Genomic DNA, 25,151 nt, shown 5'->3' with positions numbered 1-25,151 from the left:
AATAAAAGGATTACTCTGTGAAAGGTATTTAGTGAGCCAAAAGATAGCATTCTTTGTTTTAAAAAGAGAAAATAACTATGGAAGAGTGACCAGGCTTCTGCTAGCATCTTCCAGAAAAACTATGTATATGATGTTCTGCTAACTAGGGCACCCCACTTAAAGAAAGAAGCTGGCAGAACCAGTTTCAGCAGAGAAAGAAAATGATTTAACAGTTGATATTTTCCCTGTGTATTTCTTTGATCTGACACTGCCCCTGTATAGCACTGAATGCACTAACAAGGTGAGTGAAAGGGGAAAATGTTGAGTCAGTCATGACTTTTGAAAACGTCTTTCTAGAGGAGCAGTACAACAAAACACTAACAATGTACCCTCCACTATAAGCTGGGTTCTGAGAGATTCTGGGTGTCTCTATTCTCTGCTTACTGTACAGAAATTTACCAGGAGGAAAATAAAGCAATAGCTCCAGTTTTCTTGGATGGATTTAAGAGGCCTGGATTACCACCATTACCCCTCCCTAATCCTGGCAAGGAAAATTGTTAGCTGTTAATGTTCAATGTTACAGCTAGCAGACACGTTTTAGATAATGTGTGACATTTATTTATAATTCTTATAACAATTCACTTTAAAATGTAGTTTTTAGATAGGCACTTTGGGAAAAAGTAGAGATTCTCAAGTGCAAGCACCCAGCCACAGGAGCCTGTATAACCCATAGTGACTTTCCATTGTTTCACAAACACTGTGTTAAATACTTCCTAAATGGTATGTAGGAAATTCTGAAAAACCCCTTTATATGTCCAATTTTCATTATTAAAAATGATGGCAGAGTAACTTACATCAGACCAACTATCTTGCTCTTAACAATTTTAAACTTCGGATAAAATATTAAAGGCATCGAGAGGGCAACCAAAAGCAGAAACTGGAAAGGATATAAGCCTCAGAAAAAAGGAAGCAAACTACATGAAATCCAATTTATACAGCCAGCTTTCCCCCTTAAGGTACTCCCCAGTCCATGCAGCAGAAAAGGAATATTGTGCAAGCAGAAAATGGAAGTCTTCTTGGGCTGAGGTGTCAGAGGTATCTGGAGCAGTTACAGCAGCTAGAATTTGAGGAGGAGAAATCCTGGAAAAGACAGAACCACAAAGGGGTAGCCTCAAAGTATGCACACAACTCTGCTCAAATCCTCAAATGATTCCTGGCTATACATGAGCAAGATGAGATTCAGAAACCCAAGAGAAAGCAAGAGCTGGGAAGCTGAAAAGACTGAGCAGACAGCTCCTGCTGCTGGGGAGACAGAGGTTTGAATTCAAGTCCTGACAAATTAGAAGGGCTTGATAAACACCCCAGAGCTTGGCAAACTCCTCATAGTTTTCAGTGAGCCCCTAGAAGGGTCACATCTTGGGAATAAAGACCGTATCCCAGGACTAAGATTTATGTGCTTGGACCAAGGGCAAAACAGAAGTAGACCCATCCTAACAAAGCCTAAAACCAAGTATCCATAGGATAGAGATGATCTACCAATGATATAACCACCTATTAGACAAAACACAACATTCTTTAGTGGAAGATAAACTTTAAAATGAGTCACCTACAATGTCCAGTAAATAATTAAAAACTACCACACCTATGAAGGGAAATTGTACCCATGGTCAAGAGAAAGAGCAGTTGATAGAAACACACCCACAGACAACCCAGATGTTAAGAATTGGCAGACAAGGATTTTAACTACAATGAATTTATCCTTAAAATGCACATTTGGTAAATTGTACAAATCATAACCTCGCCTACTCCCAGCATCCCAGTGAACTTGAGTTGCCCATGATTTTTTAATCAAATTGGGATTTGAAATGGTTTACATTTGAAAGCCCAAGGCAAACAACTTGAAAGTGATTAATGACATCCAAAGTTAATTATATATTTATACCTCCCAGTAGGACAAGGGAAAGAATAAAATGTCTTATCTCTCTACAGTGAGAGGGTTTTATTAAGATCTGACAGCAGCTATTTAGCAGCAATAATTCAGTTTTATGCAAGACAGGTTCTCCTTGTCTGGCATCAAAATCTAATCACAGACTGGGTACTTAGGCTCTGAACAGTGAGAAAAAAACAATTGAGCTGAGTGCAAAAACTAATCTTTAAAAGTACTTATCCTCATCTGTCAATGTGATCTTATCAAGGACTTTTATAATTTCTATAAACAATCATTATATTTTAGCTGAATCAGTAGCATTATGCTCTTTAGTCAGATACCTTCTACTTGAAAACATTTTCCACCAATTCCCACCCCCCCCATAAAAGGAATTTGGCTTCACCCTTCTTTTCTTAATCCACTAAGCAATCTCATGAATAAAAAGATAATCACATGCTCTGCATGCCTGATATAATTTTTATAAACCTTCTAAGTGTTTTAATATTTATTTACTATTGTGGTAAAAATAATATTTACTGAACAAGCTGAATTACCTTCTTTCCCCAGGGAAAAATGCAAGGTTGGTGAAACTATCCTGAAAGGTCTGCTAAGCAGACATTATTTCTGCTTAAAATTTTGCTTAAAATTCTGTGGAGATTCACACAGCATTGTAGAAATGATTGACTTGGCCTACTTGATATTGTTCTTGCTTTTCCTGTGTCCAGTTACATTGACCCTGCCGCTCCTGAAGAGGCCAATATTACTTTTGCTGAGGCAGGAAAACACTCTCTTTTCACAAGTTTGGTTGTTCATCTAGGTCTCCCAAAAGGATGACCTCACTGATTTTTCTTCTTATTCTCCCTTTCTCAAGGAGCTTGTTTCCCTCACAACAAGGTTGAAAGATATCTGAGAGACACAGGCAGAAGTATATCCATAAGTATTCCGTCCTGTCAACAATTAACAAGTATCCAGGGACAGAATATAGGCAGCTCCATTTTGATCAACCACGAAGTTAGTTCCTTGCCCCCTAGCAGAGTTTCTTTCAGAAACTGTGGGCAACCTTGTCTCCTTGACCTCAGCTGGAGAGTTTGAGGCTAGCAACCCACAAATTTGCTTCCTCCCAAAAGTGACCCTTAGTGTCCTCTCCTGGTAAGTGCTCAGAAATTGGTCTCCCCTAGAAACCCTCTCTCCCCGTGTCAGACCACAAATATATAAGCCAACATTTAGAACTTATTTGAAATTCTTCCTGCATAAGTCACTAAGTTGAATTATCTTCAAAGGGAACTAACTTGCCTCTCTATATGGCATTATCATCTTGAATACTATGAGGAACAAATAAAATTCTCAAAGGAGAGAACCAGTGTCTTCTTATTTAAGGTAAGTGAATAAGAGACATGTGAATGATGATATTTACTAAGCACCTTTTAATTCAGAAACACATTGTTGAGCAATAGCTATATACCAGGCACTGTACTAGGCATTGACTATACAAAAATGCATAAGATTGAGACCTCATAATCTAGTGGCAGAAACAAATGCATCAACAAGTGATCGTAATGCAAGGGGTTAACTACCAAAAGAGAGCTGAGTAATAGAATAAACCAAGCACCTAAGGCACCAGATGCCACAAAGAGACTAAATAAGATTTCAGTAGCCAATTCTAAGCTACTAAGTTCCCTCTCTTATTATCTCCAGTCATTTTTCCATTCTTAGAGGAGAATACACCACGTGCTTTTTTTTCTCCCAGATAGAAAAACTAAGTGAGCAGCCCATAATCAGTTATATAAAAACTTTCATTTCTAATGTTATCTTTATTCCAATCCAAACAACCTATTGTTAAGCTTTACTATCATCACAGCTTAAAATATTTTCACTTTGGTGAAGAAAATTGTTTCTGACTTGGAAAAAAAATCTTGTTCATGACATTAAAGAACTTAGATTCTGGTGTCAGAATGGACTTGATTGGAAAAAAAGTCCTGATAGTATTTTTGGTATTCAATTGAATTTCCAGAGAAAAAACAAAAATGTGTTGGATAAACTCACTTAAAATGCTTATCAAGCAAGTACTTCCACCAAAGCAAAGAAAAGCTATACCTCACAAAAGTGAAGAAAAAGAAGAGAAATTTCTTATTATCAAATCTTTTCTCAACATTTTCCATGAAATAAATAGAATGGATATATGTTCCCACTGAAAATTTTCAAATGATGTAGAAGAAAAAAATGGTCTGTAGGAAATCTAGAGAAGCTATTTATCTCATAGCATTCCTCAAACAAAGAAAAAGTCTGCTAGACTAGACGGTTGGAGAAAATGAAGAAAAAAATGCTCTTGAGCTAAGAACTAGCCCACATTTCCCAGTTCTATCCTTCATCCTCACGCTTAACCCCTTATCATAATGTGCACCCATAGCCCCTGCTGCCCTCCCCACCCCACACGTGTGGATACATCTTCCTCCCTCTCTCTCTTTCAGAACTGGATTTTTCACACTAGAAAAAACTTTCATATGACTGTAACATTCACTTATACTGAGCAGAATTAAAATTGATATATGCTTGGTTTGACTTAAAAACAAGATCATAGCTAACATGTTGAGGGGAGATTCTAAGACTATACTTTAAACTGAAAAATTCAAGAGAATGTATTCAATATACAGAGTGTCCCAAAAGTCTCCATACAAAGGAAAAATTCTGTAAAATCTTATAATGAATATTTTGTAAATAAAGGTACATTTAGCTACAATTTCCCATTTTCCTTATGTATGGCAAATTTTCTGATACCCTGTTTAATAATTAGCCACTCACTGAAGTCTTTTTTCATAATGAAAAAGAGTAAGAAGTTCTTATTATCTATTTATCTAACATCCACATCCTTTCATCCTCACCCCCCACAAAAATTGCATCAGGAATGTTCAAGATCCAGGCCCCGTGCAGTGGCTCACACCTGTAATCCCAGCACTCTGGGAGGCTGAGGCAGGAGGATTGCTTGAGGCCAAGAGTTCAAGATCAGCCTGACCAACATAGTGAGACCTTGTCTCTACAAATAACAAACAAACAAAAAAATTAGCTGGGCATGGTGGTGCACACCTATAGTCCCAGCTACTTGGGAGGCTGAGCCAGGAGGATCACTTGAGCCCAGCAGTTTGAGGTCACAGTGAGCTATGATCACACCATCGTACTCCAACCTAGCCAACAGAGTAAGACCCTGTCTCTTTAAAACAAAAAAAAAAGAAAGAAAGAAAGTTTAAGAACCAGTAGCATTTCACAGAAGTATTAAACATAGAGGAGTAGAACCAAATCTTGTTCAGTGTCTGATTGTAAAAAGAAAACATACAAAGATAAAAACTTACTTGCAGTATCCTGTGCCATTGTGGTAAGTAACACACATTCCTTCATTTACACAGGGTTCATAGCCATCCCGACATTGCAATGCTAAAAATAAAAATAAATGCACATTAGAAATAAGTCACTAATCATAAAAAGGACAAATGAAATACACAGATAAATGAGTTAGACATAATCTCTAACTTTTAGGAGCTTACATAAAGATGAAGAGTAGATCATGAATTGAGATTGCAGAGGAGGATCAAAATAAGTAAAATGAGAATTTTATACATATAGAAAAATCAAAAATTCTCAAACTCTTGATTCCCCCAGTCCCACTGAAAGACAATGAAAAAGGGTCTTTACCATTTTACCACCTGAGTCTCTCCCAAAAACAGATTATTCAAAAAAAAAAAAAAAAAAAAAACAAACTAGCACTAGTAGAAACTTTCACTAATCTCAGCCAGGAGAGGAAGAAGTCTACCTAAAGTCTGCCACTCACTTGCTGGATAATTACAATACCTGGATTGATTGTTTAGCTTTTAGGTAGAATTTTCATTAGCAAAATACATATCAAGAGTCCTAACAACTGGAAAGGCAAGACAGAAAGAAACTTAGTCAAACAATTAAAAACCAAAATTGAAGTTCATGAGCTCCTTCTTAGAGCTAATTAAGATGCCCATCTCCTAGGACGGTTCATGTGTAAATACCTGAAAGCAAAATTGAAAAGTTCCCACCTCTGAGTTTCCTCTAGCCACACCACTCTATGCATGAACTGTGTAATATCAGAGGCTCTAAGGCTGCCCATCCTGGGCATTAAGACCAGAGCCCAGGCACAAGCTGGATGTCAAAACAACTCCTCCATTAACAATTACTGCATAAGAGCCCTTTGTTTGCCCAGTACTATATCAAGTGGTGGAATCACTTGAGAACATGTTTACAGAAATCTCATCTCATCCTTAAAATAATAATTTTAAATACTAATAGTAATAACAATAGCAGCTAACACAATGCACTTACTAAATACCAGGTACTGTCCTAAGCACTTTATGTAGATGAACTAATTCAATCTTCACAATAATCCTATAAAGCAGTTGATTTCATTATCCCCATTCCACAGGTGAAAGAACAGAGAGGATAAGTGACCTGCCTATTGTCATACTAATGAGTTAGCCAGAATTTGAACCTAGGGAGTCTGAATCCAGAGACTGTGCTCTTAACCCCTGAGATACACTTGCTCCCACTACCTAACAATTCTTATGATGGGCAAGGTAGATATTATTATACCCACTTATCAGAAAGTGATGGTCAGGAAGGTTACATGGCCTCTTGATGGAGCATCACATTACGAGCTGGTGGCATTGCTGGGCCTAGGACCCAGGTCTCTTTCTAAGTCCAACCCATCTCCATGACAGCTGTTGGGATCACACAAGCAGTCACTAGGATGCCGGCTGAACAGGCAGATTCAGGAAGAGGGTCATCTTGTTGTCCATATCCCACTTCCCTGTAAGACTCAAATGCTCCCTCTTCCCACACTGATAAGCTCAATGCAACAACTATAATTAAAACAGTTAATGTCAGGTTATTTCCTCCATACCAAAGTTCTCAAGCTTATTTTTTCATTCTCTTTAGACACTTTTATTAGTTTCAATGAGAACTTCCTGACTTTTTTCTATTTGCTTTTTTTCTTTAAATTAAAAAAAAAAAAAAACTTTCAGTAGGAAAGGAATGTCCTACAGTCACAGAACAAACTGCAGCTCTGCCCCCCTGCAGGAATCCTGGTACAGTGGAAGGAGTCAGGAGACCTGAAATCCTGCCTCTACCCCTAACTAGCTGTGCAATGTCAAGCAAAGCATAACCTCATGGGGGCTCAATTTCCCTACATGTAAACCAAGCTGGGAATGGACTAAACACGTCTGAAGGTTCCCTGCGATCCAACAGTGACAGCTCTCTCATTAAAAGTACATGAGTGGCATGCCCAGTACCTAGAGAATTCTATCCAGGAGGGCATAAGGACCCAGCCACCCGTGACTCAGAAAGCTGTGGGTGCAAAAAAAATCATGGCCTGTTCCTATTAAGTGTCCTGGCAAATCATTACAGCGACAGGTTCAGAGAAATACAAACAACCCAAAGTCAATATGTGGCAATCAATCTAGCAAATAACTTTATAGCCTAGCTTTAGTGAACCAATCAAACTCAGTGACTGAAAAGAAGGTGGGCTTATCTGGCTAATAATTAATGTCATTTGGCTGATTTGTGGGATCAGGCTACCTTGAACCTTTAACATCTACTAAGCTATGGTTCTCAAACTTTAGTAAGCATCAGAATCACCTAGAGGGCCTGTTAAAATGCAGAGCGTTGGATCTGACCCCTACAGTTTCTGATTGGGTAGGTCTAGATGGGGGACCTGAGAATCTGCATTCCTAACAAGTTCCCAGGTAGTGCTGATGCTACAGGTCTGAGGAACCACACTTTGAGAACCACTGTACCAAGGCATGAGTGTTCATTTTAAAAATCCCCTAAAACTAAATAACCTACTAGAGGTCTTGGATGATCTAGATCAGCGGTCCCCAAACATTTTAGCATCAGGGACAGGTTTCACGAAAGGCAATTTTGCCATGAATGGCGGGGGGAGGTCTGGGAGGGTGATTTGCACAATGGGGAGTGGCTGTAAATATAGATGAAGCCCGCCATTCACCTACTGCTGTGTGGCCAGCACCACCCTCCCACATCCCGCTTCCTAAATTTCATGGAATAAAATTTTTCCATGGATGGGGGCGGGTGGTGGGGCAGTGGAGCTCTACAGCTTGGTATCTAGCAGGCCATGGACCAGTACCAGTCCATGGCCCAGGGGTTGGGGACTGCAGATCTAGATGATAATATATTGCGTTGAATAAACAGGATGTGGGAAAAAGGGAACCCTCATACTCTGATGGTGAGAAAGGAAATTAGTATAACCATTATGGAAAACAATATAGAAGTTCCTCAAAAAACTAAAAATAAAATTACCATATGATCCAGCAATCCCACTTCTGAGTATTTACCCAAAAGATTTGAAATCAAGTTTGTTGAAAAGACGTCTGCACTCCATGTTCATTGCAGCACTATTCACAATGGGATCAACCTAAGTGTCCATCAGCAGATGAATGGATAAAGAAAATGTGCTGTGTGTGTGTATATATATATATATATATATATATACACACATAGAGAGAGAGAGAGACAATGGAATACTACTCAGCCTTTAAAAAGAAGGAAATTCTGTCATTTGCAACAATATGGATAGAATTGGAGAACATTATGCTAAATGAATTAAGCCAGGCACAAAAGGCAATACCACATGTTCTCACTTATATGTGGAACCTAAAACAATTGAACTCAGAAGCAGAGAGCAGAATGGTGGTTATAGAGGTGGGGGTGTAGGAATGGGAAGATGACGGCCAAAAGGTACAAAGCCTCAGTTAGACTGGAGGAATATGTTTTTTTCTTTTTTTGAGTCCTAATGCACAGTGTGGTTAATATAGTTAATAACAGAGTATTGTGCATTTCAAATTGCTAAGACAGTAAATTTCAAATGTTCTCACCACAAAAAATGTTAAGCATTTGAGGTGATAGCTATGTTAACTAGCTTGATTTAATTTTTCCACATTGTATTCATAAATTATAACATCACTTCATACTCCATAAATTTATACAATTATAAACTGCTAATTATAATAAAAACATAAAATGAAGTAAAATTTGGGATTCATGGCTTTACTCAGGGGCTACTTCTAAATGAATATTGTATTTGCCATACAAAGAGAAAAACTTTGATAACTTGAAACCATGAAAGTGAGCCTGGGAAAGACCTCATTTCAAAATTCAATTTACATTTTTTCCAATGTAAAACAAATTTAACAATGAAATTAAAAGTAGCTTCATGTTTTTAGAGTAAAAACAGAAATGCTAAATCATACCATAGTTAGAGAGCTAATGCTTTACTAGTCACTAACAAAGAATGATTTTTTTCCCAAATTTTCATGTTAAGCCACAAACAGCAGGCACTCAATAAATACTGGCTGACTGAAATCAATCTCTGTGTTTGTGTGTGTATCTATCTGTACATGCCCTCAGAAAGAGAATCAAAGAGAAATAATCAATTTCCATCTCATTGCTCCATCACTCGACAATTTCCAATTTTCAAACATTTTCAAGGCAGTGTGTTTGGGGACTAGCTTTTTATAACACTCAGAACATACTTAGAAAGCATCTACTATGGGCAAGTGTAGGGTCTGGTGTCAGAGATACCCTGGTTAATGGAATAAAGTCCCTGTCCTCATGAGCCTTATTTCTATCAGAAAAAGATGGATAATAAATGAATAAATAAATAAAATCATTTCAAACAGTGGTAAGTTATATTGAATACAAAACTCACTAATGGAAATCACAAAGTCTTAGGGTATAAAGGCATCCTTTAGATAGATAAGAGTATCTAGGAAAGGTCTCCCTGAAGAGGAATCCTTTGAGCTAAGATTTAAATGAGGGAGAGTCATGAAGGTATGAGGGAAGAGCACCTCAGGCAGAGGAAGCAACCAGTGTGTAAAGGCCTTGAGGTGGAAACGAGACTGATATTCCAGGTTCCCATGGCTGGAGATTATTAAGCAAGGGGGAAAGTAACAGGAGACAGGTCAGGGAGGCAGGCCAAGGTTAGATCACAAAAGGCCACAGTAAGGATCACAGCTTCTACTCTGTAAGGGAGAGTAAACTACAGGGTGGTTTTAAATAAGGAAAACGATACAGATTTATGTTTGAAAAAGTCAAGATTATGAAATGCTCCAGTGAGTGAAGGAGTTTTTCCCCCCTTCTTATATAAGCTTATTCAAGTAATCCCTTTTTAGACTAGACTGAAGACATCTATTTTCCCAGCTCCCCCAAAATGGTAAGGATTTTATTCTGATAGCATCTAACCTTCCAGAAGCACCACTTGTAATGCATCACCCCGCTACTATCTAACCTATAATGACTTTCAATTCTTCCTTGGTTTGCAGAACTTACTCTTAGTTTGGCTCTCAGAAGAGCCAGCCGGGAGGCCTATGAAATACCTTCACATGATACCAAGCCTGGTACTTTTTTCTTCCAAGGACAAGCCATTTCTTACTTCAGCCAGTCTGAACCCTCATGCTGGTCTTCAAGATCAGAGCCTGCATTACCTGACCAGTATTACCTCCCACCACTTCCACTGCCTCCTCTGCTCAATTTCTCCCCTCTTGCCTGAACAGATCATCATTGAACTCAGTTCCATGCCTCCACTCGTGTCTCCTCTTCCCCTGATTGCTGCCTTCTCTTTTACTATCGAAAATCTACCCATTTCTCCAAGGCCCCGCTCACCTCCAAAGCTTCCCCTTGATGGTTCTGGTCCTCACAGGGCCACGACCCCTTATCCCCTAACGTAACTCACAGTTTAGCACTTAATTCTATACTGTCTTCCAGTTGTCTCTGCTTTTTCACTTTTAAGTTCTTAGAAAATTGAAAATAGTTCTTCTTTTCTGCATATTTGAAGCAAAACACTTTAGCAGCTGAAAGCATGGATGCTGAAATCAGTCAGATCTGAGTTTGAATTCTAACTCCATCATTTACTATCTCTGTATCCTCTTCGTGCCTGTTTCCTCATCGTAAAATAAGGATAATCTCTCTCAGCATCCTGGTGAGAATTAACTGAATTAATACATTTAAAGAGCATAGAACAATGTTTGATACACAGTAAAAGTTCAAGAAAGGCTAACTCACATAGTAGGTACTTAAATTCTTGGTACCTGACTGCATAATAAATGGTACCTTTAGGAAACGTGTTATATCAATCAAACCCCAGTTTAAACAAACTGAGAAATCTGGAAAAATAGAAGAGCGCTACACAAGTTAGAATGTGGTACCAATAAATGGAATAAATTCTTCCCAGTTGCCACCACTAGCAATCTAACAAAAGACATAATGAACTACTACAAAAAAACAAACAAAACCAAAAAAAAAAAAAAACAGGTCACTGCTCTTCTTTTAAAAAGGTATAGCACTTGCAGGCATAAGGGGAAGTAATTCACTAAAGGTAAAATAAACACTATATACAAACAAAAGTGTCATTCAATTTTAGTACAGGTCCACTAATATTTGTTGAACAATTACTGTGTGCATTGCCCTCTACTAGGCATCGCATGGAAATTAAACACAAATAAAACTATCTCTGTCCTCATGGTCCTTACAATCTAATGGAGGGAAGTTAGGGGCAAGGGTAGAGAGAATGTGACTACCCAAATGACTCTAAGTTAAATACAAACAAAATAAAAATTGCTTAGCATGCCTCTTTAATACCAATCTCAGAATCATTCCAAAAAGAACCTTTCAGAAATACAATATGAACTCTTGTTGTTTAGCGCTAACTGTAACTCAGTACAGATAAGGCTCCAGTATTTATTCAAGTTTATCAGTCCCAAATGTATATAAAAAGTGCAAACAATAGAATAAGCTTTCTATTGATTTTAACCAGTTCCAGTGCCTCAGGAATTTACCCATTTAGGGATAGGCCTATGGTGTCCAGACTTGATGAAATCTTCCTTAAAATTTCTTCTAGGCATATACCTAGGTTTTCCAGGGCTTTTCAGTATCATGCCAGCTACATATCACTGCCTTAAAAGCCTTCCTTTGTTTTAGGAATCTCTAACATGAGTAATTAAATTTGTACCCCAGCCGGTGTAAGCTGAGCAGGTTTCAATGTGTCTCACTTGTTGCATTAACATGTAATCTTTTAAAATTGGCATTACTTGTTGCTTTGCAGCCTCTTCAAATAAGCCTCTGTCTGTTGTCTATCTCACATGATTTCTTTCATATCCTGTTCCCTGTCTGTAGTGTGGTATCTGTTTGTGCTTATATCCACTGCTCACTCAGAAGACATTTTAATGCCTTGAATAGCTGAGGCTTCTAAAATATAAGAAGAGAAGTTATACAGGGCTCTTTTAAATTTTTCTTCAACGTTTATGCAAATTTCAAGTAGCAGTATTTGAGACAGATGAAGTCTGAGTTTACGCCCTAGGATCTTGGCTGCGGTTGGCTGCTGTTGCTTCTGGCACATGGCCTCTGGAAGAGACTCAGTAAAATGAACAAAGCAAAGTTTTCTAAAATGACTGCTTGCATTATTACCAAAAATAGGAGAATTGAGGGAAGACATGGAGACATCAGGGATTTGCAGTAATTCTCATAGCACCCTGCAATTTCAAACAACAAAGCTTTCACTAAATTTTTTATCCCATTTTTTAGGATCCATGAAAAAAAAATCCAAACAAACAGAAGAAGTACAGAAGCTTCAAATCCCAAGTGGTACATTTAAAAACGAAGTGGAGAAACATCTGTTTTCCTCCTTGAAATCTGTCTTGATTAAAAGAAAAAAAAATGCAGTAAGGGAGATACCAATATTATTTTCCTGATAGTGTTCCAAGATTTCTATGCTCTTTACAGATATCATCTATAATAGAAAATGTGTTTTCTACCTGAGATGAAGGTAACAGATCCAGAGACTAAGGATTAAGCTATAGAGTTCATAACAAAATACTACTGCTTTTCAAAAACTGAAAATATATCTTGATTTAAGAAAATATAATCAACAAAAACAACTTACAAATAAGAGTATTTTTAACATTACTACTAGAATTTTCATTTTATAAAGAAATTCATTCCAGTGAGTTAATAAATGTAGAATAATCTTTGATTTTAAAAATTCCAATTTTGTCCTATTTTATAATGTTAGATTTATTGCAAAAAACAAAATTCATGAATATTTGCTGTGCTATATTGAAATCTACTATGCACTGTTTTTTTCTCTTATTTTTCTGTCTTTTTAACGACTGCAGAAAAAAATTTTAAATTATGAATGAGATAAATTTCAATTCTTGGGTTTTGGAGATGAAACTAATGCCTTTAGCTCTACCACATGAAATATAAGGTTTGATAAATCTACATATACTTATAAATCATGATGTTGCCAATTTGTTAATCATCACCTCTACACACATGTACATTCTTTCACCTGAAAAATATTTCCCCTCTCTTTCTTCCTTCTCCATCTTATTAAATTCCTACTATATTTCAAATTATAGATAAAGCATTGCCTTCCTTAAAAAGCCCTCAGAGACCCTCCAGTCTGATTCAGATGTTCCTCCTCTGCTCCCATTTCATCTTGGGCAGATGTATTTTAAGTGCTGGTTCACCTCCCATCTCTATGCAAATTCCATAAAGGCAGTGACCATAATTGGCTTATCTTTATATACCTGGGACCTAACAGTGCATGGATCACAGCAGCTACTCAATAGTCAATAAGCTCTTCAATGAAGATATCTATAACTAAGACAAAATCTTTTAACAAACTCAACAATCAGCCTATGTGTTTATATGTACAATTTCACTTTGTGTAAGTAGAAAAGGAAAATGAGAATGAAAAAATGATGCAAATTTCCGGGCCTTTAAAGAAGATGAAAAGTTGAGAAAGTGGAATTGTACTTTTCTAATCTTCATAAAACTAAAACACCTTTGAAAGTTCTTGTCCTAAAATTTGCATGAATGAAGATACATCCTCCACCCCTGGGCCCCTGTGACTCTTAAGCCATATGTATTACGGCAAAAATTTATTGAAATAGGTTGAATGGAAGCCAAAATAATTTATATCCAAATGGCAAATACAAAAAACAACATAAAAAATTCCAAGTGAATGATAAACCACTGATAGTCTGTTTCCATTGTACAGTACCATTTTCCCCATGAGTAGATTTACTGATACACATCCATGGGATAATAAGCACCAAGGTGATCCAAAGAAGCCCCGATGTATTTCTTCTGCATAAGTATCTAATTCTTTGTAAAATGACATTGACCAAAATAATCACAGTTTACAGGTAGAAAAAGTTCTGGAGCTTGGTGTAATAAAACCCAACAGAAAGGAAGAAGTATATCATATCTAGAAGTTAAATTATTCTCTACACAAAGGGCTATATATTTGTGTGCTGCTTGGTGGTCAAAAAAGACCAATATAAGATGCTATTCCATTGTCTTATATCTTTTAATATCTCTTTTGTTCTACTATCTATATCTGTTCTTGTTATCTAGACAAATTTTGCCTGTCACCAATTTCCTGTACTTTTAGTAAACCCTCCCTTTTTAAAGTTTTCTGAAGACTATTTTGTTAAGTACAGCTTTTTTTTAAAAGCCCTTAATTTTAAATGCATGCAAAAGCATTTAAGTACTCTTTGCAGGGAAAAAAAAGTTATAAATATATATAATCTTCTTGCTACCCACCCAAAAGAAACAAAGTATTCTTTTAGCTTAAATTGTTCAGAATACTTTTTAAATGGAGTAATTTCTAGTGTTTGTTAATTTAGAGGTAGACCCCCCCCAAACATAAAGAATAAGGGACAAAATCATGTTAAAAATGAAAATGGAAAAATCTCTAAGATTACTACATGTTATATAAAATCATGGAGACTTGCAAAAAACAAACAGGGAAAATCCAGAGAATGGCCTCAGACTTCCCCATGGGCATCCTTCCCCGTGGCCTTTTAAATAAAAAAAACCCTTGGTTGGTAGCAATGAAGACTACTCACAAGAATCAGAGGAGTCATCAGAACACTATAATCGATGTGCCACACAAATGGTGGATAGCAGATCGGGTAGTCCTGCATAAAATCCTACTACATGTACAGCTAACTGCTCTAAAGTCAGGGTTTACAGAAGCTAAGGTCCTAACATCTGGGTTATTATTATATTATTATCTGGGTCACAGAGGCTCTACATACCTTTAGCCAAAAACAAACTCTGTCCACCTGTGTAACAGTATTCAACCCAAAATTCCTGTACACAGCACTGAGAACTGTCTAAACCCAAGAGCCTCAAAAGGTCCTCAACCCTTAACTCACACCCAGGATATTTCAAATAAGCACAGAAACTAGGATTTTTAAAGAAACTATCTAAATCTGGAGATGGTAAATGCACATCATTCCCATTTCCAGAGAATGTGCCAGAAGCCAAAAACTTTGGAACACAGGAAGGAAGATGGCAGAACAATGCAAAATCTTTATTAAATACTAAGAGGAAAAGAAAACATGAAATATAACCCCAAACTTCAATTCTTATTTAGTTTTGTTTTCAATTTCTCTCTTCCTTTGTTTTTTCAAACACAAATCTATGTCCCACATCAACAGAACTTGGGCCTCATGGTCAACAGAAAAATAAAAATAATAATAATGCACACTTAAAGATATTTGATGAAGAGCTGAGAATTTCAATGTTCAATCAGTTCTTCCTAAAAACACTAGTACTCCAACTCCATAAGCCTTATAAACTACTCATACTCTTTCTTTATTGTGTGTATAAGCAAGAATTTATCTCTAAGACTATTTAGATTTCCGTGGAGTTGTAACAGTCATTTTAATAAAAACAGCCCAAATCACTAACAGACAGTCATGATCTGGTTTGCAAATGCGCACGTCCATTCTATTTGCTCATTCAATTGTTGCTGGAATGACAAAGACCAAAAATTTTATATACATTAAGTAACCACATTGGAACTTTAACTTTCCATCTTTGTGTCCCTCAGCAGAGGAGGGAACTCTAGGTTTCTCTATTTGCAGCAACACCTGATTTGGCAAACCCAAAAATTTACAATGCCTTTGGTATAGAGGCCAAGACTTCTCTTGTTCTAGCGTTAGTTTGGAGTTCTCAGAAAGGTCAAAAGAAACGATATAAACTCCAATATATTCAATTAAAAATTTGGGGGTAAGTCCTGTAAGAGGAGTTAGCTGTCTTGAGCCCAGTGCTTTCCCCACTCTCATAAATGAGCCATTAATCTCTAGAGGGATTTAGGATAAAAAGCAGATGCCCTGGCCTACCTCCCATCTCATCTGATTAGCTGCCACTCCTCCTGTCTGGGAACCTAAGAGAGTTCCAGGAGAAGACTGATTCTGGAGCTGGGTTACCTAAGTGATGCTTGCTCCACCTGGCTTCAACTCAGCTATGCATGATGCCAGGCACATGGTAAGTGCTTGGAAAACGTTTGCCAAGCTAAACTGCTGAAGGAGCAGGCCCAGTAGTGTTCTATCTCCCTCCAAGAGAATGACAAGCAACTCTTTAATTTCCCACAAGACAAAAAGAAAATCTGCAAAATGATAGTTTATTCTAGCCTTTTAAGGTCACAATGACCTGGCAGAGAAGACATTTTAATCTCTTTTGTTTATCACTCTTAAAATTCTCTCCCTGATAAAAATTCATTCCACTTTGGGGATATGGGAGTGACACTCATGTTGAACGAGAGGGATTTACAAAGGGAGTTTTACCAGTTACACCACTCCAGGCCCAGTGGGATTGTCCTTCCCACCATCACCTCATCACATTAACAGGATTAAGTCCTTTGGAAAGCCAGTATTAAAGCCAGTAACCCTCAGTTCAAGCAAAAGGACAAAGGATTTAGTAAATGTAGTTATTAGTATAGTGCTGGTGGTTAAATAACATTTCTCTTCCTCCCCACTAAAGCACACATTACCTCACTGAAAAAATTAAAACCAAGGCATTGTAATCATTTGGCTATGAGCCTAAATATATGTTACCATAGAAAGTCTCAAATACTCTAAGTTTTATATAAAAACATCAAGTGACTCTAGTATCCACTGCCCCACCCAATATAATCTGGCTTCAAAAATTGCTAAGTAGAACAAGCTTATAAATTTGAGCACAGTGAGCTTCTGTATGTGCCCACTCACTTCCACAGAAAATAACCCAAAAACAGCAACCTTCAGAAGACACAATACTCTCAAGGAGTAACTCTAATGATGTGAAATTCAGAAATTAGCCAGCCATATCATAAATCAGTTGGCTGATTAGTGTACTTCAAGTGAAATTAGAGTAACTGGCACCTACTTTACCTAAAGAAGCTGATATTGACTTGGCATCATGAAGAAAAGCAAGGCATCAGATAGCACTCCATAGAATACATTTAGGATTAACATCCCAGCTCCTAATTGGCAGGGGTATTCAGCTGATTTCCATCTATGTGCCCCCACCTAAGCCTACAAGTATTATAGGGCCTATGTGAACACTGTGGCCAAAAAAATCATAACGGGATTTCACAACCCTCAGTTTCTCAGCCCTGGGAAGGCTGACTATACACAGATCAGCTGGCCAAAGACAATGCTATAATAAATGTACCCTCAGAGTTTACAAACATTTTCATACAAATGATACCATTTGACCGCCAATAAGGCATGCATATTGGTATTAGCACCAATTTACAGAAGTGTAAACTGTAACTCAAAGAAATAAAAGATTTGCCCAAAGTCTTACAAATCAAGGTATCTGAGCCAGGACCACAACACAAGTCTTTTACCTACTGATCCAGCTTTCCTTTCACTCACTGTATCTGTAGAGATGCAATTAGAAAAACCTGATATCCACCATAACCTACAAACTTCCATAATATACATTTGTGACTACAACATTCTCAAGGAGATAACCACATACCAGCTATGCACATAAACATTTACACCAAAGATCAGCTAATGACCACATGCTTGTAAAAAACAAAACCAGGACTGAGTTCCTGGAACAAGAAGGGCCACCAAGGCTGCACCTCAGACCACCCTTCACACACACACACCCTAATGACTGACACCTATTCATCTGTATCACCCCCACCTTCACAACAAAAGAACCCCACTTTTGAAAACTTGCCAACTCTAGGATTCAATATACTGCTATGTATTATTCCTCTGGGGGGAAAAGAAACAAACAAACAAAAAAACTATCCTATGAGGTAAAAGAATGGCTGGAATTGTTTAGAGTTCTTACTTCGTAAAACTGTAACTGGATACCATTTCTTCTCAATAATAGAGTAGCATCACAGAAGCAAAAGGAAATTTTGGAGTGAGAGATCATACCTTATCTTGACAAGATTTTACTCTTAAACATGGTGACCATATTAAAAGTAGGCAACTCATTATTTCATCAAATAATTCATAATTCAATTGATTAGAAATGAATCCCTCCAAAGAACACATCTGTAGTTAACTTAGTGAAAACTGAAACACTGAACAGGAAAAGCGTGGCCTGCTACTCAGAGAAGATGGGTAGTAACTAATGTGATAAACCAAAAATGCCATAAGAGAGGATTTTCTTGATGTGGTCTGCTTCTCTCCAATTAAAGGAATCAACTAAGAGGACAAAAAAGACAAAAACTCACCTTTCTAAACCAAGACATAAACTATCCGGACATATCCCCTTCATGATGTTGGATCTCAATTTAGGAAACCTCGGATAGCTCACCGCACTGTCTTTTCCACAAGGTAAAGAACACTAGATTCTTGTCTTCCAAAATCAAAAGCACAAATTTTATCACTACAGTTTGGTATACTATCCCATGAAATACCACCTACTTCATGTTCACACCAATAAAAACTGTAGAAAATAATGACATGTTAAATAAAATAGTTCTCTTTTCTGTTTTCCTTATGACATTTTTTAAAAGGATATCTGACATATATAGCAACCATGGACCTTGAAATGGTAGATGAATTAAAATAAAATTTTAAACTATGATAGGTCCATAATAAATGATATACCCTATAAATAAATACTATAAATACTATCAAAATTCAGGACAGTTGATGATAGAAATCTAAAGAGAAAATGAATTTTTGAAAAGTCTCTGGCAAAAAGAAAACTAAATAACTATAATCAAGAAAGAAAGGAAATGGGCAACTTCTTTTTGTGCATCTAAGCCCCACTTCTGAAACAACAGCTGTCTTTGCTCAGCTGGAGGAAAACCACAGGACTTGGAATAACTCACTTAATGTACTGTCCCTCCTTATGTTAAAATGACACTGTTGACTCACCCTCAGTAGGACATGTGCTTGGTTTAACCTGTTTTTCCAGTAACAGTAATGAACTGAGCTGCTCTAATATTGAAATGATTTGCATCCCCACAACTGAAAAAATATTTGGAAACACCTACATATGTAGTATGCATGTCCCTGAGTGGGTCTGGTTTGGCTGTGTAGCCAGAGTTTTATGCCTCTTTCTAATTTGCTCTCCAGAGTCTCTCCACAAATGGTGACCAGTGTTACCTCTATTTCATTACAAAAATGGAAATGCTTCTAATTACCAAAATAATCCTTCACTGTATTTGCTCAGTGTATCATTATCTTAGCTAAACCCCAGTCTTGGGCTTCCAAAATCTGAAATCAAATGAAGCGTCTAATTTATTTTCCTTACTTTTAGTTACATGTCATGCTCAAATTTGGGTGACACTGTAGAAGGCCCACAACAAATCCACAACCCTTGCACGCTACCAGTATCATTCAACAGGGTCTCATAGGAAAGTCTGATAGATTCTCTATTCCATTGCTCTGTCATCTCTTGCTTGCTCTCTAGTTAGGGCTGAAAGCATTAAAAAAAAAAAAAAAAATCAGTAACTTTCACCAAGCCCTAACTCTACATTATGAACCAGGCTAATCACTATAATGGTGGGATGGAAAGACTTAATGACATCAAACAAGGGTTTTACTTACAGCAACCTAGACCATGGAAGGGAAGGTTATTAATTCTCCTTAGAGCAAAAACAGTATTCTTTCTCAAAGACAGATTCCATCTAACTCACATACATCTTCTATGCTTATCTTTTCCACCCAGAAAGACAGTTGTTTAATTTAAAACTTTAATTCAAAAATCATTTTGCAAAGGGACATTAGAAATATTGGGAGTAAAAGATAATCTACTAACAAAAGGATTAATAGCTCTGACTGGACCAATGGTCTGAAAAATGAGGTGTGTGTATCCCAGAAGTGGGGGAGGTGGAAGACCATCCACTGGGGTATTGGAAGAAATTTTAGCACATCTACATATTCACAATGTAAAAACATATAATTAAGCTTTACTAAGAGTTAACGAATGTATATGGTCCAATAGTTGGGCATTTATACAATTTATAAATATTTATTTACATGGAGGGAGGGTCTATGCTCAAAAAAGTATTTTTCTTGGGGCATACAATTTTCTATAAAGTTTGGACTGCTTTATCCCTACATTTCACAAGTAGGATATATATACCCTTGAGAGTAAACAGTGTGCTTGAAAAGTGCTAAGAAACTGTATAAAACTGGTACATCTTCCTGGCATCGCTCTTGCATTCACTCTAGGGTAAGTGACATTCATTATTCTCTGTAATCAGGAGCTTTGGAAGACACCTGTGGTGAACATGACTTAGGATGAAAGAGGCCACAAAATGATTACCTGGGTTCTGGGTTCCATGCCTGGCTGTCTGTCATCTCACCATATGACCAAGGGCCAATCACTTCACTCTTCCAGGTCTCTTAGGCTCCTTCCCACTGGAATTTTGTTATTGGCAAGTTAAGTTTTTATCTCACCCTCACATGCCTCCTGCCCCAGCACATCATTCTTCCAACTAGAACACTTTTGCCACTCCTCTCCCCAAGCTCAGCCTCCCTTCCCTTCCCTGATGAGGCCTGGATTTTGCATTCCCCGCAGTTTCCAAGGACTGAATGGCTCTATGATGCTAAATGGCACTTGCTAGAAAGGTCTGTAAGTACTTTCAAGTTACTTTCAGTGTTCCCCATTACTTCTGGATAGACTGTAAGCTACTGTGGGTAAAGTGCCTGGAGCAACATTCTGCATGGGAGACCAACATCTACCATCGCCTGATCATGCTGACGATGAATGGCCCTGCACCTGATCCAAATCAGCAATATACTAATTTTAGGGAAAAAATAACAGAAACCAAAATTACCCACCTAATGAAGATATATGATCTAGCAAAAGAAAATGAAGCTGAGACCATCCCCAGGTAAGCCAGGCTATGAGGAAAATAGCTCTGAACTCAGCGGGAACAAAATGAGGAACTGGGGACAGCATAGAGAAGTGCTAACTCATGCTGGCAAGCTGCCCCCTCTCACTCAAAGCGGCTGAGTTCACGTCCCAGCCATGGCCACCCTATCAAAATAATTAGTAATTAAACAAGTTAAGATATGAAACGAGCTTATAACCTGGCACTGATAGTTATTATTACCCTTATTTCATCAAGTATACCCGAACTAACAGGAAAAATGTTGCATTATTATCTGCAGATGTTGGGGGTTCTAGGGCAGAATTTTCACCTACCCAGAACAGGCTGAGATTCAACTTCCCTTTTCAGGTTTTGTCAACACCCCTAAAGGTTCCCCAACATATTTCCCATCACATGGAAAGATAAGATTCAATTCCCAGGCATTATGGTGCACTTTTAAGCAAGCAGTATGGTGTGAAGGACAAAGCAGTGGACCTGGGGCTTTTAAAAAGTCAGACATCTTGTCTTTTTACGGCCACTGACTATTTTTGTGCTCTTGAAAAAGTACTTATTTTTCTAAGGCCTAAATTTTCTAATCTGTTAAAAAAAATGGTTAGATGACCTCTGATCCCATAGCCAACAAAGCAGTAGCTTATAAACATGTTTTACTGTGACCTACAGTAAGAAATAGATCTTATACTAGAACTCAATATTCACATATTTATGTACATAGCAAAAGCAAAAATTTCACGAAACATTGCTTATCCTAACTCTGTGATATTCTCTATTCCACTCTTTTTCTACAAGTGATGTTTGAAACCTACCAAATTGGTTTCACAACCCACTAGTGATCACAATCTGCAGTTTAAAAAACACAAGACTAGAGCATTTAGTAGGAAGCGTGGCCTTGCAGCCAGACAGACCCAGCACCACTACTAACTAGCTGCACAACCTTGGGTAAACTACTAATCTTCTCAAAATTCATCATCTTTTAAATTGAGATTCAAAAGTCGGGGTTTTCTAAGGATTAAATAAGATAATGCATGTAAATCACTTCACCTGACAAAATAAACACTCAATAAAAAGTTATGGTGATGACTAATATTAATATCATAATTAATAAATTCAAGGATTCCCCAAAAAAAGCAAAATGAATGGAAGGGGGCTAGAAAGGAGGAATAGGCTCACTTATAAGCATCAATAACCAGCAGGACTGATAACAGGTTAACCCAGGCCTATTCCCACTGAAGTTCCACAAACGTTCTTCACAATATTCCCTAGCAACTACAGCAGTGCCTGGCACACAGTAGGCACACATATATTTGTTGAAGGAATTTATACATCTGAAGGCTCGCCTGTACACACTGCAGGAGCTGTAAAGAGATCCCAGCCAGGTATGCATAGCACTCCCTGCCCAAAAATTCAAACACCTTGAGGTTGCTCTAAGCCAGTGGTTCTCAAAGTGTACTTCCCAAAACAGCAGCAGCATTACCTGGGAACTTGTCAGAAATGCAAATTACCAGGTCCCATTCCAGGCCTATCAGATCAGAAACTCTGGGAGTTGGCCCAGTAATCTGTGTTCTAGCAAGCCTTCCAAAACTTAATGCACACTCAAGTTTGAAAAACACTATTACAAACTGTGATAATTTAGGAACCAATAACAGTCTCAAGGAGCTGCATGTACAACCAAGGAATTCCTGCAAAGTTCATTAATTCTAGGAACTAGTTACTCATCTAGTTCAACCCAGACTCTTTAGAGTTAGCCACAACCTGCAAGGAAATTCCCAAGAATTCCTTCTCCTCCTCTGCTTCTCCTTAGCTCACTAATAAAGCCTAACCAAGATAATGTGATCCTCTGAAGAAACTACTTTCATTCAGCACAAGGCCTGACTCCTAAAGGAAGGCAAAACATATCTGTTAAACGTTTTTTTATCTAAGTACATTTCTTGGGCTCACAATGTCCATACCAGGACTTCCAAAACACAGGCTCAGGGTGCTTCCTGAAACTCTACATTGATCCTCAAAAAATGAACAGGGAGGTCCCCCAGCCAATCTGCACACAGGAAACTTGCACCGAAGTTATAACGGCACTGCTATACCAATACTCACCTTGTGTTTCACCACTTGCTAAAACAATAAGACCTTATTAAGCATCCACTTTATGAACAGATAGATACTTTAGGAAGAAGATAACCAGATATTAAAATTCCAAAGTTAAGGTTTGTAATGGGTTGATAAGTCAAATAATACACACTTATATCACTGAGACTGCTCCTGCAGAAAGCAATGGAAAAGCTTGGTAATTTCTATAAGACGTTAATTTCCCAAAAGGCTCCTCAGTCAGAAGCCCTGCAATGCCACCAGACTTTAGTCAGACACAAGACTTAGAAAAAACACAATAGTTTTTATTCAAAAGGCAGGAAAATATAATTATCTTCTTTCAACTCTGAAAAGGATTTCTTAGCATACTTTCCAAGGATAAAACGGTGCCTTTTCAAAACAAGAAGATTCCATATTTCTGCCAATAAAATAATGATCCACTTACACACCAAGAAGCAGACAAAAGATCTGACTTTGGTTCTCCCAACTAGCCCTAGTACCTGTAGTGTGACTCTCTGCTTTAGGTCTCACAGGGTCTCTGCCTCAGTCTCTACAAATGAACACATCATCTTCTCAACATGCAACTGTGAACTGATTACTTCCCTCCCACTCACAGTGACCAAAATGATTTATATTAGAAAATGCCCATAGGTGGCTTAATAGTAGTTGTGACAAAAATATAAACTAGAAAAGAAATTGAATATTTACATACACATAAAGCAGCATGAAGCCACAGAAGGCTTCAAATAACAAATGAGTTGGAAAAATGACGCACAGTACACTGGCCCTTCCTGGTTTGGGCAGAGATTTGAGCCGGAAAGGCATGGTATTTAAGAAGAAAAATTAGTTTAAAAAAAAAAAAAAAACAAGAAGTAAAATGAATTCTCAAAACTTCACAAAAGATTATGGTTAAAAAGAAGTTTGGGAACAAGGGTGGCAGAATGGCTAAGTTTTTGTCAGATCTGACTTATCCTTTGCTACGGGTATGCTGTCTTTTCAAGTGGCCTCAAAGAAATAGTTTAGCCATTACTGCTGTTGATAATGATGAGCAGATGCTGATGGGATGATTGCACATCAACAGTTCTCAGACTCAGGTCTTGTGTAATTGGGTGTGTCAATCTATGTCACTCCACAGATGGTTATTAAACTAGTTACAACTTCCCTAAATCTTTTCACTAGACCTGTGCAGCATTCTCGATAGCTATTCTCTGCCAACTGAAAATAGGCACTATTATAAAAAAAAGTTTTGTTTTGTTTTTTTTTTTTTGAGATAAGAGTCTCGCTCTGTTGCCCAGGCTAGAGTGAGTGCCGTGGCGTCAGCCTAGCTCACAGCAACCTCAAACTCTTGGGCTCAAGTGATCCTTCTGCCTCAGCCTCCTGAGTAGCTGGGACTACAGGCATGCGCCACCATGCCTGGCTAATTTTTTCTATATATATTTTTAGCTGTCCATATAATTTCTTTCTATTTTTAGTAGAGACGGGGTCTCACTCTTGCTCAGGCTGGTCTCGAACTCCAGACCTCGAGCGAGCGATCCTCCCACCTCAGCCTCCCAGAGTGCTAGGATTACAGGCATGAGCCACTGCACCTGCCTAAAAAAAAAGTTTTTGAAAAAACAATTCCAAGGTCTGTTACTCCTCCCAACACACACACACACACACACACACACACACACATTCTCTCTCTCTCTCTCTCTCAAGTCAGGGATGTTTAATATTTAATTCAGATATCTAAATTTTTAAATTCAAAATTTAAAATTTTACCGAAACCATATATATTCCTTTACTGCAGTGAATGTAACAAGTCTATTAATTTCAACCTGTCTTGAATTAAAAATGTAACACATCCCCAATTTTCTATGAAAAAAATTACATGCATTTTGAATATGTACCTCAGGAGCAGCCCTGCCTATCAAAGCTCTCCTCAGGAAGGTGGAGAATGGTGAAATCTCAGCTCTCATGATATACAACTGCCAAATTCTTCCT

General features: G+C 37.7%; 1 protein-coding gene across 2 annotated transcripts in view; it reads right to left on the bottom strand.

Moving 5' to 3' along the window:
- Positions 1-25,151, bottom strand: part of NOTCH2 (notch receptor 2) — a 150,299-nt gene that overhangs the window by 104,464 nt on the left and 20,684 nt on the right. For both annotated transcript variants that reach the window (XM_045544826.1, XM_045544827.1), the window contains exon 2: positions 5,251-5,332. In XM_045544826.1, the coding sequence (XP_045400782.1) occupies positions 5,251-5,332 (82 nt within the window). The remainder of the gene's footprint in view (positions 1-5,250; positions 5,333-25,151) is intronic.

The sequence above is a fragment of the Lemur catta genome, chromosome 3 (genome assembly GCF_020740605.2).
Source record: "Lemur catta isolate mLemCat1 chromosome 3, mLemCat1.pri, whole genome shotgun sequence".
Classification (NCBI taxonomy): domain Eukaryota; kingdom Metazoa; phylum Chordata; class Mammalia; order Primates; family Lemuridae; genus Lemur; species Lemur catta.
Note: the sequence above shows the minus strand (reverse complement) of the source record. Positions and strands in the feature narration are given on the sequence as shown.